General features: G+C 53.3%; 1 protein-coding gene across 2 annotated transcripts in view; it reads left to right on the top strand.

The window, feature by feature from the left end:
* ASAP3 (ArfGAP with SH3 domain, ankyrin repeat and PH domain 3) overlaps positions 1-15,195 on the top strand; it is a 44,414-nt gene that overhangs the window by 18,587 nt on the left and 10,632 nt on the right. For both annotated transcript variants that reach the window (XM_046663399.1, XM_046663398.1), the window contains exons 2-10: positions 4,031-4,103; positions 4,194-4,339; positions 6,613-6,687; positions 7,810-7,859; positions 13,693-13,804; positions 14,035-14,120; positions 14,558-14,633; positions 14,814-14,900; positions 15,078-15,187. In XM_046663399.1, the coding sequence (XP_046519355.1) occupies positions 4,031-4,103; positions 4,194-4,339; positions 6,613-6,687; positions 7,810-7,859; positions 13,693-13,804; positions 14,035-14,120; positions 14,558-14,633; positions 14,814-14,900; positions 15,078-15,187 (815 nt within the window). The remainder of the gene's footprint in view (positions 1-4,030; positions 4,104-4,193; positions 4,340-6,612; positions 6,688-7,809; positions 7,860-13,692; positions 13,805-14,034; positions 14,121-14,557; positions 14,634-14,813; positions 14,901-15,077; positions 15,188-15,195) is intronic.

The following is a 15,195-nucleotide window of genomic DNA, read 5'->3' on the forward strand; positions in this document are numbered from 1 at the left end:
AGCCATGCTGTGGTAGGCGTCCCATGTATAAAGTACAGGAAGATGGGCACAGATGTTAGCTCAGGGCCAGTCTTCCTCAGCAAAAAGAGGAGGATTGGCAGTAGTTAGCTCAGGGCTAATCTTCCTCAAAAGAAAAAAAAACATTTAAAAAAAATAGACTTCATTTTTTAGAGCAGTTTTAGTTTCACAGCACAATTGAGTGGAAAGTACAGAGTTCCCATATATCCCCTTGCTCCACATACACGCAACCTCCCTCACTATCACCATCCCATGCCAGAATGGAACATTTGTTATAATCAGTGAGCCTACACTGACACATCATTATCACCCAAAGTCCCTGGGTTACATTAGGGTTCACTCTGGTGTCATACATTCTATGAACTTTTTTGGGTTTTTTTTAAGATTGGCACCTGAGCTAACATCTGTGGCCAATCTTCTTCTTTTTTTCCCCTTCTTCTTCTCCCCAAATGCCCCCGGTACACAGTTGTACATTCTAGCTGTGGGTCCCTCTAGTTGTGGCATGTGGCCTCCCTCCTCAGCGTGGCCTGACGAGCGGTGCCGTGTCCACGCCCGGGATCCGAACCGGCGAAACCCGGGGCCGCCAAAGCAGAGCGCGCGAACTTAACCACTCGGCCACGGGGCCGGCCCCTATTCTATGAGTTTTGACAAATGTATAGTGACAAGTGTCCACTATCATAGGATCATAGAGAGTAGTTTTGCTGCCCTAAAAGTTCTCTGTGCTCCACCTGTTCTTCCCTCCCTCCCCTCACCCCCGGCAACCACTGGTCTTTTGTCTCCACAGCTTTGTCTTTTCCAGAATCTTGTATAGCTAGAGTCACACACTACCCAGCCTTTTCAGACTGGCTTCTTTCACTTAGTAATATGCATTTAAGTTTCCTCCATGTCTTTTGTGGCTTGATAGCTCATTTCTTTTTTTTTTTTAAGATTTTATTTTTCCTTTTTCTCCCCAAAGCCCCCCCTGGTACATAGTTGTGTATTCTTAGTTGTGAGTCCTTCTAGTTGTGGCATGTGGGACGCCACCTCAACATGACCTGAGGAGCGGTGCCGTGTCTGCACCCAGGATCCGAACCGGCGAAACCCTGGGCTGCTGAAGCGGAGCACGCAAACTTAACCACTCGGCCACGGGGCCAGCCCCAGCTCATTTCTTTTTAGTGCTAAATAATATTCCATTGTCTTCCGAGCTTTGGCGGTTAAGAATAAAGCTGCTATAAGCATCTGTGTGCACATTTTCAGTGGAAATAAGTTTTCAGCTCATTTGGGTAAATATCAAGGAGCGCGGCTGCTGGGTTGTATCGTAAGAGTACGTTTAGTTTTGTAAGAAACTGCCAAACTGTCTTCCAAAGTGGCTGTGCCATTTTGTGTTCCCACGAGGAACGTGTGACAGTTTGTGTTGCTCCACATCCTCGCCAGCATTTGGTGTCATCAGTGTTCTGGATTTTGGCCATTCTAATAGCCGTGCAGTCCCTCTCTTCCTGTTAAGGATGCTTTCTGGAAGCTAACAAGTGAAATATCCATTACACCCCATTGGTCAGAACTTGGGTGTACGACCACACTTAGCTACAACGTAGGCTGGGAATGTGATCTTTAATCTGAGTGGCCAGGTGGCCATCTGAAAAGTCAGGGTTCTCACTGCTGAGGAAGAAGAGAGAATGGACGTGGGGGCCCACAGCAGTCTCTGCCACAGTGCCGGGGAGAGATGGCCGTTCAAGCCAGCTCAAGCACTACAGGGACTTTGTTGGCCGGTTCAGGGGTATTTCGTGGAGGCCCCAGGACTGGAAGGTGGAAGGGCCTCGGGGCAGGATGTGGGTTTCATGTGCTTCTCTCCACACCTGCTTGTTCTCTTCTCTTTGCACATAGTGGGAAAGGCGCCCCAGCTCAAGCGCTTGCAGTCAATTAGCTGGCTTCCTAGAGCCTGTTTCCAGATTCCTTGGAGAGAGTGTCCACCCTGGTCCAGTCAATGCTGGCTAGAACAAACAAGGCGCCCAGGACCCCCCTCTAGAGGGGAGGAGAGCAGTTTCCAGAGACTGGGTGTCATGGGATGGGAGACTCCCCAAGGTGTCTAGAGCACGGACATAGACCTCTCAGGTCCGTGTCCCAGGCCTTTGCAAACCTTTCATTTAGATAAACAATTATTGAGCACCTTATGTATGCTAGGCACACAGATGGCCTTCTAGGGAGTTTTCTAAATCTCTGTGGAATTTGTTCATATCTTTAACCTGCGCTATCTTTTGGCGTGAAGTCATGGCTCCTTCAATTAATCCCCTCTTAGCTTTCCCTTTTCAAGTTTCAAGGTATGGGGATGAGGCCTTTGCGAACATGTGTTTCTTCACCCGGGCCTTTGGGAACTAGGGAGATGTCCATGTTCTCTCCTCTTGCCTTTGTCTCGCTGGTAGAAGTGTCTCAGTTCTTCAGCTGATTCAGATATGGCCCCCACTCCCTGATCTCCCTGACTCCTTGACTTTCTTTCTTCAGCCCTGAGATGGGCCTCCACTGGTCCCAAACGTGCAGGTATCTCAAGTTCATACTCAGGGAGGAGAACGTTAGGTTTCTAGTCCCCGTAGGAAAAGTACCCAGAATCTGATGGACCTTTCTAGTGTCAGCAATAGCAGCTAGTGATGACCATAGGTACTGTTCATTGAAGATGCGCTCTGTGCTCCACACCAGGCTAAGCCCATCATCTCATACATATAACCCTCCTAACAACCCTGAGGGGTAGGCATTATTTCCCCCATTTTACAGATAGCTAATCAGGAAGCTCAGAGAGAACAGGCAACTTGCCCAAGGTCACACAGCACCTGGGCAGTGGAGCTAGGCTTCAAAACCAGACCCTCCTCCCTCCAGAGGCTTCCTACCTGCCAAAGTCTTCCGCGAACACCCCACATCGCCTCCGAGCTCTGCCCTGTGGCATATCCTGTGAGTATGGTGTAGAATCTTCGGAGGTGCCATTCCAAACGTGTTCGCTAACTCTTGTCATATTGAAGCAACTCTTTGGAGCTCCAACTCTGATCCCACTTTAGTCACTGGACAAAATAGGTGGGGCTGGGGTCAGAGGAGGGCCGTGGTGTCTGGATGGAGAAGTGTGCTGACTGGGGCACCCTGGGAGCCCAGCTCTGCTGCGACCCTGCCATTTGACTCTGGGCAAGATTCTCCCCTGTGTTGGCCTCGGTTTCCTCATCTGTGGTTCTGTGGGCCCTTTGCAGCCCTGACATTCTGTGACTTCCAACTTAACTCTGCACTTCATAAGGGTTTCATGAGGTTGGCAGCTTTATACCCACTGAAAGAGGAGCATGTCTGGGAGGTTTCCATGCAGGCTGAGCCTACCTGGGGCAGGTGAGTTCGGCCTCTCGCCATCACATCTCCTGGCCTTCCCCAGTCTGCACGCCCAGACTTTGAGGTTGCATGTTGTCATCCCACCAAGTCTTCCCAGTGGAGTTGAGTGCCCCCTCTACCCTCTCTCATCTCCCCACCACCCATAGTATCTGGTATCTTCCTCATCCTCACGTGCCTGCTCCTCGAGCCTGGGATTTGGTGAACAGAGTTCCCCCATATAGAGACGTCTACATTCTCTCTTCTGGTCTTTGCTAAGCATTTTGTACATAATCGTCAAATCATTCATTCTCTCAGCAACTCTGTGAGTCCTTAGTATCATCCCCACTGTGCAGACAAGGCACCCAAGGCTCAGAGAAGTTAACAGTTTGTCTGGATTGACACACTAGTTCGTGTCAGAGCCGAGATTCAAACCTGCTCTGGCATATCCCCCCGTGCCACACGCCTTGGCATCGCTGCGTTTACTTGGCCTGCACTGGCGTTCGGGAGACAAGTCTGTGGACTTCCTGGAGGAGTGTGACTGGTCTGTGGTGTCCACGCATCTGGTGGTCTGTTTCTGGGTGGTGGGGTTTCAGGGGGCCCCGTGGGAGGAAACTGTGTGTGTGTGTTTGGAGGGTGGGATGTGGAGTCAGGCACCCCTCCCAGCGGAGCGTCTCTGAACCTCTGCCCCGTGTGCTTCCAGGTCCTGGAAGGAGACCAGGCCCTCCTGCAGAGAGTGAAGAAGGCCGTGCGGGCGATCCACAGCTCCGGCCTTGGTGAGCGAGCCTGCCTGATGCCCAGCCTGGCCGGCCAGCCCCTGCCCAGCCCCCGCCTGGAGCTGACGCTGCCCTTCCCTACCTCCCCAGGCCACGTGGAGAATGAGGAGCAGTACCGAGAGGCTGTGGAGTCCTTAGGCAACAGCCACCTGTCCCAAAACAGTCATGAGCTGTCCACCGGCTTCCTGAACTTGGCTGTGTTCACCCGCGAGGTGGCCGCGCTCTTCAAGAACCTGGTGAGGCCCCTGATCCTTCTCACCCAGCCCTTAGCCCAGGCTCAGGGTAAATCGAGTGGGCTTGAGAACCTGACCGGGAAAGGGCTGGTTTCCACCCTTCTCCTGGGCTGCCCTTGACCTCTGACCCATGACCTGAGGTCCCTTTCCAGTTCTGAGCCACCATTTGCATCCTTCTTCCTCTCTGACTTCCCACCCACGTCTCCTCTCCCGTCCCTCTCTGCCCTCCTCTTTCTCTCCTGTGGCGAGTCCCCCGGAGCAGAGGGGTCTCACAGTGGGGAAGAGTCCCACGCGACGGAGGGCTCCCTGGAGGAGGTCTGGGAGAAGGGAGGGCAGACTTTGGGGTTCCTGTCTTTGCGCCTCTCCTTAACCCCCTTTGTCCTCTGCTTTCCCAGCTGCATCTGCTTTGTCTTCAAAGCCTAGAACCTGCCTCTCCTCCCCAAACCCCCAGCTCCTGCACGTGGCCCCGTGGCCTCAGGTTCCTTCCTGAGATTACCTCCTCCCCTGTCCTCTGAGTCCCCACCTCGAGACCACCCGAGGTACCAGCTCTTCCGTGCGCAGGCGCGGCTCTCAGCGCTGCACTGCTGTGAACTCATTCAAGCCGGGAGCACAGCTCTGTGGGGTGGTTCACCACTGCCCTTGCTTTGCAGACTAGGAAACCAGGACACGAGGTTAAGCAGCTTGCCCCAGGTCTCACGACTGGATTTGAACCCAGATTGTCTGGCTCCAGCTTCTGAGCACAAGCCTGGCTGTACTGCCGCCCAGCAAAGCCCCTCTCTCTCCAGGCTCCGTAGCTTTTGGACCGGCTCTCGTGGCCTGAGTCCCACGCAGTGCCCTCCCTGGCTGGCAGGGACCCTCATCTCTGAGAGGCAGTTTGCTTAGTGGTTAAGCACCCAGACCTCGGGCTTAGAGTCAGGCCTCGAATTCCCGCTCTGCTGCTCACTAGGTGTGTGACCCTGGGCAAGTCACTCAATCTGCCTGAGCCGCGTCTGTAAAATTGGGATGCTGATGGTACCCACCTCACAGAGTCGTAGTGAGGGTTACGTGAGTTAAGCGCCTGCTCCGGAGTAAGTGCCCCGTAAATGTTCGCTAAGACTGCCATCCGTCCTTACTACGTCTGCACAGCACTGCCTCACACGCTGTCCTGCACGGGGGGCCATGAATGGCGCTTGAGTTCAACTGAGTTAGTGACCACTTTGGTCTTTACCTCTCCTCCTCCTGTTTCGGTGAAACTAGTGTTTGCTGTGGTGGCCAGTGTACCAGGGGCTGGGGACACAGGAAGAGTCAGGCGCTGCCTCAGGGAGCCACAGTCTAGTGAGGGAGATGGGAACTGAGATGTAGGACAACACCAAGCAGTGCCTGCAGCATAGCACGGACTCAAGGACCCAGGAGTCGGGCCAGAGGCCTAGTGCTGCCATCATTCAGAAAAAGGGAGGTCAGCACAGGCCGCAGGCAGGAGTGGTCAGGAAGGGAGACCTGAGCTGTACCTTGAAAGGTGGGCTGAAATATCAGACAGGCCGTTTGGGGTTGCCAAATGACAAACTCAACTTGAACTAGGTTAATTTTTAACAAGGGAAGTCACTGGCCCCTGCAATGGGAAGTCCAGGTACGCAACCGGCTTTAGGCCCCAACTTGTTCTCTTAGATAGTTTCTCTCTGCCTCTACTCAGAGGGCAGGATGGCCCAGTAGGCCCAGCTTCGCATCTTACCAGAAGAAAGACAGTCTTTCTCCCGTGACTTTGGCAGAGAAACCCCAGGAAGGATCCTGATTGGCTGGCTTGGGTGGTGTGCCTGTTCCTGATCCAGTCGCTGTAGCTCCAGGATGGAGTACTCTGGTCAGCTCCGGCTCCTGTGTTGACCCCACAGCCACAGGGAAAGGGTTCCCCACATTATAAGTGGAGACGAGGAACTAGCCAGACAAAAACGACAGATGGGCACCACAGGTGGGCTCCAGAGAGTCAGAGAGGAGAGGACAGGGTGCTCCTGGCAAAGGAACAGAGATGGGACTGACCGCGGATGTTCCTGGGCAGTGAGGCGGTGAGGCCGGATTAGCTGGGGAGGGGGTAACAGCTCTATGGCAGGCTGACTCTGCCGCCCCCTTCTACCTTCCAGCCTCTGCATCTCTCCGCCCGCCTCCCTTACCCCGCTGCTGTCCTCCCCCTGCCTCATTATCCCATTGCTGTCCTTTGCTTTGTGACGCGTCACAGTACCCTGAGCCCCTTGGGGCTGGACAGATAGTCACCCAAGGTGGGGTATGGGGGTCTCTGCTTTTTCCAGGTTCAGAACTTGAACAACATTGTCTCTTTCCCCCTGGACAGTCTGTTGAAGGGGCAGCTGAGGGATGGGCGACAGGTGAGTCTCCATGCGGGAAGCAGGGGTGCCCAGAGGTGGTAGGATGGAGCGAGAAGGGGGCGGGCAGGAGACCAGAGGGGAGGCAGGGCTGGGCTGAGAATGGCTGGTACAGTGGGAGTGCTGACCCCATACTTCTGACCCTTGGAAGCACAGGACCACCTGGCTCTGGGGTCAGCCTTAGGGTAGCTGAACTACTGTCGGCCAGGGCCCGTATGTACTTCTGACAACACCCCTGTGAGGCGGGTTCTGTAGGTACTCTCGTGCCCATCTTGCAGCTGAGCAAACAGGCTCAGAGGGTAACCTGCTCTCAGTTTACACAGCCGGTCAGCAGAGAAGCCAGTGTGGGCTCCGGGACTCCCACACCTGGCTGCTCCCTCCGCACCTGGCAGCCTGGCTCGAGGCAGACAGAGCTCAAAGAAGACGACAGAGTAATCTCCCTGGGAAGTCCACCCCAGAATGCCCAGGGGAGGAGCTGTCCTCCCCACAGAGGCTTCCCTCCTTGCCCCAGGCGGGGAACCACCCAAACCAGACCAGCAGCTCTCCCACCCAGCTGACTGGGGCACCTTGAAAGTCGGGGCTGTTCTGAAGGGTGTGTGCAGCCCAGCTGAATGAGGCCCAGGCAAATGAGGCCAGGGACCAGCTGGGTCTCACTGGCTTGCTGTGCAGCCTTCGGCAGACTTCTTAGTCTCTCTGTGCACCCTTCCTATTGAGAGGACGGTCTGGTGCCAGGCAGGAGAACGGTGGGGTAAAGTTAGGGAGGACCTTCATCCTCCCATCCTCATCCTCATGGTGATCTCCATCTTCTGAGGGAGGGAATTCAGGGCAGATCCCAAAAATCTCCCCACACCCCAGTCCCGGGCCCACCAGTCTGACTGATTCTTGGCAACTGTGGGAGAGGGTCAGGTGGGAGGAGGGGCTCAGCCCTGAGAAGTGGGGTCAGTTGGGTCTATTGTTGGGGTCAGGTTTGCAGGCAGGGCTGTTGGGGCAGGGGTTGGCTGGAGCATGGCTCTGAGCAGCAGAGGGGAGCATGCAAGCACAGGGTACAGGGTAACTGTGCAAAGTGCGCTGTTGATTTCAGGCTCCAAGCGCCCCTTTGGGCAAATTGTTCTTTTTAAACCACAGGATTCCAAAAAGCAGCTGGAGAAGGCATGGAAGGACTACGAAGCCAAAATGTAAGTGGCTGCGGCCAGGTGGTTTGTCCAGGAGAACGATGCTTGTGTTGCAGCAAGAGGCTGGATGTCGGGAAGAATCTAAATGCTGCCAGGACGCGTTGCCCCTAAGTGCATGGCACATCTCGATCTCTAGAGGCACCTACGGGGGGTGGTTTCTGCCCAGGCCTGATGGGAATCTGGGGGCTGGACCACGAGACCATCAAAGGGGAGCACTCGTGAAGGGACCTCAAGATGCTGCTCTCAGAGACCCATCTGCTTGGTGGTGCCAGACATGGGTAGAGAGACAGACAGGAGCTACAATTTACTGGACACCTCCATGTGCTGGTCACTTAATCACCCAGCCCTGTGAGGGAAGTATTAGTATCCCAATTATCAGAGCAGGAATTGGAGGCTCAGAGAGGTTAACTCATTTGCCCCAGGCCACACAGCTAGGCAGAGGCAGAGCTGGGGTTCGCGTTCCTTGATCCTCTTTCTGCAGTACCAGGTGATATCTCTAAACATTGAGAGGTACATAGATGAGGAAAGGGAGTGGATGTCCTACGCAGGCCTCTTGTGTGCACAGGATACTCCAGATCTCCCACCAGCTACTGGGACTTCACAGGGACAGAAGGAGCCTCGGGCACCCAGTGACCAACTGCACCTGAGCAGAGCCTCCTTGCCTCTGTCCTCTAGACTCTGTTCAGGTCCCAGCCCCAGCCCTCTGCCCGGGCCCAGCCCGGCCAACCGTATCTCGGAGCACTGCTTGCTATTCTTCGTAAAACTTTATTTTCTCTTACGTTTTGCAAAAGCACTATGTGTTCATTATGAATAACTTAGAAAATATGGAGACGTAAAAGAAGAAACAATTCTATTATCCTTAGCGGGGGGGGGGGCTTGTGGGGAAGAGCTAGTGCTTCTGTGTCGTTGGAACTTTTTCACGTGGCGTGGGTAGCACTGTAAAAAGTGGGGGGAGGGGAAACCACCAAAAACTAGGAGGAAAATCTTTCATTTCCAAGCCTAAAGTATTAACACCTTTCTAGTTATTTTTCTATACAGAAAGAAATATTTTTACAAAACTCAAGTAATAATCATACTGGGTTTTTTTACCTACAAATACATCGTGACCATCTCTACATCATTACATATTCTTCTACAATGTCACTTAAATGGGTGCACCGTGTGCCAGCATATGCAGAAGCCGTAATGTATTGAGTCCACCCCTCTCTCTGGGGAAGCATCCTTGGAACTGAATCTTTGCTCCCATCCATAACTGTTTCTGTAGGATCCATCCCAAGAAGTAGATCCTGGAGCTTTATTGTTCCTCAAGCTCCGAGAGCCACGGGGACCCCCCTCCCCGAGTCTAGAGGAAAGCCATGACCTCTCCCCCCACCAGCATCTCCATCCATTCTCCAGCTGGGGATCTAGATCCTGCCGTGGAGGCAGTGGGAGCTGTGATGGGCGTGGCCTCTGCTCTCAGAGGCCTGTGGCAGGGTGTGGACCGGCAGGCTAGCTCTCTCTTCTGATTTGATGTGGGGTCCCATGGCCTTCCTCCCCCTGAGTTACCCAGACTAAGCCCTTAGCCTTTCAGATCATCATCTACCATGTGGAAAGACTCAGCCCCACCCTGCTGACCTTCCCCAAGCAGCTCTGCTTTTCCCAGATCTACGTATTGATCTTGCCTGTCAGGTTTCATTTAAAGACAAGACTCCGTGTAATTGATGGGGAAAGGGGCTTGGCTGAGGTTATTCAGGAGTTATCGACAGGGCCTGGAGCTAGAACCCAGGGCTTCTGGGTCCAGTGCTTTTCCTGCCATGCTACATGGTCTCCTTGCTCCAGCCATGCACGTTACATAGGTTGAGCTACATGTCCTGGCACAGGTGTCTGTACATTCTTTTTGTGAGGGCTCCAGGTATAGCTAGCTATTGGTGAGCCATGAGTGGCTGTGTGATTCTGCCTCATTGTTACCAAACTGGTCTGGGCAGCAGCTGGAAGGGCCCAGGGCCCTGATAGCATCTGTGGGATACCACCAGGAGTCGCACCCACTAGTCATTCATATAGGAGGAGGGCTCCCCTCTCTACCTGGGGCTGCTGAGAACGGCATCCCAGAACCTGTGCAGGGGCCTGGTTTATCTAGGCTGTTCCATGTGCAGGTCTGTTTCCTCTAATGGAAAATGGGGCCAGTGATACCTCGTAGCGTTGATGTGGGGATGAAACAGTACAGCATATAAAGCGCCTGGCAGGGCAGTTCAGCAGGTATTTATTGGCCATCTTTCTGAGCCAAAACTGGGACCAGAATAACTCAGCAAGGGGCTGAGAGGCAGGACCTGAGACCTCTGCTCCTAGCGATTCCCCGGACCAGCTTGGGATCTTAGGCCGTCATGTCCTTTCTCTGGGTCTCAACTTCCTCTTCTGTAAAATAGTCCTTGACTGTGATCCATCAGAAAAGACAATGTGAGCATCCCCAGCTGGGGGAACCAGGCAGGGGAGGAGGGATGGAACAAATCTGAGCGGTGGGGTTAGTTACCAGTGCCCTCCGTCCCCAGGGCGCTAGCCTCAGACAGATCTGGGTTCAGATCCTGCCTCCAGCACTAACTAGCTGTGTGCCTTGGACAAATGGCTCCTTCTTGTAAAGTCGGGAATGATCCTGCCTCACGGGTTATCCCTTTAGCGTGTGACACGTCTAGGAGAGCACCCAGCACAAAATTAGTGCTTCAAAACAATAATTAGTAATAATAGCAGCTAGTACTTGTACTTACTTGAGACCTTCCTTTCTCCAGGCACTCTGATAAGTTCTTTACATCTGTTATCAGATTTATTCCCCTAGGCAGGGGAAAGCACTGTTAAGATCCCAAATTTATAGGTAAGTAGTGAGGAAAAGACCACCACAACCCCTGCCTTAGTGGGTCCCACTGGTTTGTAAGCAAGAAGAGAGGTGGGTCAAGAAATAATGAAAATGCAAAGTAATTGTGCCCTAATGGAAGTGTCAGCACGGAGCTGGCAGAAAAGGCAGGTAGTTGGCAGGAAAGGCAGGAAGGGTGGTCAGAACAGGCATCGCAGGATGCCATGGTGTCAGGTTGGCAGGTGCGAGATTGGCTTTGCTTCCTTTCCTCTCCCGTCTCCCCCCTCCCTCGCCTCCTCACTCCCCCGGAGTCCCTGTTCCGTCTCCTGAATAGCATCAGACTGCTGCTGTAGCCCTTTCTCCGCTCATCTCGGTCTTCTTAGTAACCAGCATTTCAGCGCTTTTCACCCCCTATTTCATTTCGCTCCTTCTGCTGCAACTCCATTCAAAGGAAATCAGATATTCCTAACATATGAAATGTTTACAAAACGTCGGTGATCCTTGGAGACAGGGAGGGAATGGGACTTGCTGTTTTCTGGGCTGGGGTGTGTGGTGGAATAAAAAGCACTCCCCAGCTATTAGTTTGAGGGGTGTCACATCAGGTGACTGTGTCAGACTTTGTGGGGTAAATCTCTGTAAATTACCATAGCCGAGGCTGAGCGACAGAAATAGGGTAATTCACAAAGCCATGGATAGCTTCCAAGCTTATCTTCATCCTGAGCTAAATAGCTTCTGTCCTTTAATCTCCACTAGACCCTGTATAAAAAATATTAAATAAATAAAGAAGTACTGTATGCTAAAAAAAAATTATCTAAAGGGATCACCAACCGTTCTTACTATAATCATCAGTATCATTAGTATCATCATAATCCTGCCATTTATTGAGGGCTTACCATATGCCATGGACTATATTAAATGTTTCCCATGCATTATGTCATCTGAGAACTAGGCAGTATCAAGGCTCATTTTGAAATGGGGAAACTGAAGCTTAGATTTAGAAAGGTTAAGTGAGGGAGCTGCCATTCAAATCCAGAATGCACATTTCTAGCCACTGTACTACATTGTGGCTTCCTTTCTGTCCATTTATTCTGAAGCAGACATCTTTCCATGTCAATATAGAGAGATCTTCCTCATCCTTTTTAACAGCTGTATAGTATTCCTATATATGGACATAGCATAATTTATTAAACTGCTTCCTATGGATAGACATGTAGCTTATTTTTCATTTTTCACTATTGAAAGATATGGTAACAATGTGTACGGAAGATTCCCCACCCGCTCCCAGCTGCTCTGCCCACTCAGTCTCCTGCCCTCCTTTGCAAGCTGCCAGGCTCGTTGTTGCTAACACCCAGCCTAGCCACTGCCTCTCTCCCTGCTGCTCATCTTCAGATCCCAGAAAAAGCATCAGTGCTGACTCCCAGGCCCGGTTCACAGGGTCAGTCCCCACCCTAACTCCACCACCCTGCCACAGACTCCCTCCTGGGGTATCATAAAGCTTTAGGGAATTGAAAAATAGCTTCTGAGAAAAGAAAAACAAAAGCCTGCAGCGCCCTGCTCTAGAGCAGTAGTTCTCACGCAGGGGCCATTTTGCACTCCACCCTCCCCCCAGGAGACATTTCTGGTTGTCATGACCGGGGAGATGCTACTGGCATCTAGCGGGTAGAGGTCAGGGATGCTGCCAAACATCCTCTATCCACAGAGTGGCCCCCCCCACATTAAAGAATCATCTGGTCAATTATCTGTAGTTCCAAGGTCGAGAAACTGCTCCACAGGTCTCCAGGGACAGATGCTGTGGGTAAACTCTGTCCCAGACGTCTGACCTCAGTGGGACCCGAGACTTTAGAGGCAGAAGGGGCCTGAGAACTCAGTCTAGGCCACTGCGTCCTCAGTTTACAGGTGGGAAGGCTGAGGCCTCGAGGGGCTGTAATAATAGCTGTAGTGTCTTCTCCGTGCTAAGTCTTTTGCATACTTTCTCTCATCTGGGAACAGATAAAGAGCCCCCTTTTCCAGATGGGGAGACCCAAAGAGGGGAAGTAACGCAGCCCATGATGTATCCCACGTCTGTCTTCTCTGCTGAGGGCCGGCTCCCATTTGGGAGCAAAGCTATTGAGCAAGACGTCTCCTTTACACAGGATTCATGGTCACATGCGCCCAGCCTTGATGTGGAAATACTCTCCTGGCTGGGAATGGGTGATCTGATGGGCGTGGGATTTCCAGGAAACCATTCACACAGTTCCACCCATCCCTAAAGAGGGAAAACAGCCAACCCTTGAGATCCGCAGGGGGAAGGCCCAGGTTTCTCTTAGCTACAAGGATAGGAAGCAGTTTCCGTCTTCATTTAAATGAAAAGAACAAAGGTTTTGTAAGCTTTAAATGGGGAGTTCCATGGCTCAGAAGAGTGAAGGCACTTTGTGGTCTTCTAACCCACAGGGTCCTAAATCCCTTCCAGCAAAATCAGAATTGTCACCCCAAATCCCAGCTGACCCTTATGTGAACACATCCCCTCCCCCCATAAAAACCTTCACTCCTTCCCATCACTGTTGGGATGAAGACCAAGAACCTCAACGTGGTCTGAATTAGGCCCTGCATGGTCTGGCCCCTCTTTACCTCACCTGGAACCCCTCCCTCTCCATTTCTCCTAGAGCCCTGATCCCTCCTGCCTCTGGCCGCTGTCACATGGTCTGATCCTCCCACCCAGCCCTAGCTTCCTCCAAGGCAACTTCTCAGACTTCAGATCCCACTCAAACATCACTTCCTGAGCAGCCGGATGAGGTCCCCCATGTAATCTCCCATCACTCTCTTCACAGCTGTGATTTGATCCACGTCTTTCTCCCCGACCAGCCTGTGGATTCCCTGAATCTTCCTTGTTCACCGTTGTACGCCAACCCACCACACGGCTGGCACCCAGGAGCGCCCCTCACTCTCGTGTGACCGTGCAGAGAGGAGCACGTAGGGATGGTAGGACGTGAAGGGGCTGGTGGGCGTTGTTCAGCCCTCTCTCTTCTTGGGGCCTAGGGCCAGGCTGGAGAAGGAGAGGGACCGGGCCAGGGTGACAGGAGGGAGCCCTGGGGAGGTGGCCCAGGACACGCAGAGAGAGCGGCGTGTTTTCCAGCTGCACATGTGTGAGGTAAGGAGTGCTCCAGGGGGAGGGTGGCTGGGATGTGTCTGCCTGCCTGCCTCTCCTGAACCCCCGGGGCCCAGGCACAGATTCAGCTCAGGTCCTGGCCGGATGGCCCTTGAGATGTCACCAAGGTTCAGTCATGGCCAAGAGGCGGAGCCCAGGATGGGGACTGCAGCCCCTCGTCCCTGGATTCAGCTTCTGCTCACGTCGCACATCTTGCCCTGCCCTCCCCCCAGTATCTGCTCAAAGCTGGGGAGAGCCAGATGAAGCAAGGTCCCGACTTCCTGCAGAGCCTCATCAAGTTCTTCCACGCCCAGCACAAGTAGGTCTCTCCCCGTGTCCCCACCCCAACCCCACCGTCCCTCGCCCCTTAACCCTCAGGCTACACAGAACAAGGCCCAGGGCCAGGGCCTGGCAGACCTTCAAGGACTGTGTGTGTCTGTCCCCTGTTGGTGATGCGTTGTACAGCTCGTCTTTATCAGGCACTAAGTACCTTACACACTTCATCTTAGCCCAACACCCCTGTGAACAGGTACTGTTATTATCCCCATTTTACAGATGAGAAAACTGAGGCTTAGATTTACTAGATCACACGGCTAGTAAGTGGAGTTTGGACCCAGACACTCTGACTCCGAGTGCCTGCTCTTGACCGTCAGACTCTACTGCCCCCAGGTGCCCTGTGAACCTTAGAGCACCTTCTCCCACACTTCTCTCATTTGCATCTCTTTCTGGTCCCTTGTTTGGCCTCACACCTCTTAGCTTTTTCCAAGATGGCTGGAAGGCTGCTCAGAGCCTGTCCCCCTTCATCGAGAAGCTGGCGGCCTCAGTGCATGCAGTAAGTTGGGCCTCAACCTTGGGCATGGGGTCAAGTCCCTTGTCCTTCTGGGAGAATCTGGGGTGTCGAAGAGCTGGCTCCCGCCCAAAGAGCGAGGCTTCTGCTCTGCAACTCTGGGTCCGGGCTGTGCACCTGGCACGTCTGCTGGCTGATGATGGGGTGCTGCCCTCTGTCCCATAGCTGCGTCAAGCCCAGGAGGAGGAGCTCCAGAAGTTGACCCAGCTCCGGGACTCCCTCCGGGGGACGCTGCAGCTGGAGAGCAGAGAGGTCAGCCCCTGAGTCATCCCAAAGCAAGTGCCCTCCCCTGAGGCCCACCACGGAGGGAGGGAGAAAAGGAAGACCCCACAGCGTCCCCTTGAGAAGGCTCCCGGGGTGACACTCCTGCAGAATGGGGTTCTTCCCACCCAGACGCCCTGAGGTCTCCTTTGCATGTCTGAGGAACAGGAGAACCTGAGCCGGAAGAATTCAGGAGGTGGCTACAGCATCCACCAGCACCAAGGCAACAAGCAGTTTGGGACGGAGAAGGTGGGCTTTCTGTACAAGAAAAGTGATGGGTAAGTGA

Source organism: Equus quagga, chromosome 5 (assembly GCF_021613505.1).
Source record: "Equus quagga isolate Etosha38 chromosome 5, UCLA_HA_Equagga_1.0, whole genome shotgun sequence".
NCBI lineage: Eukaryota > Metazoa > Chordata > Mammalia > Perissodactyla > Equidae > Equus > Equus quagga.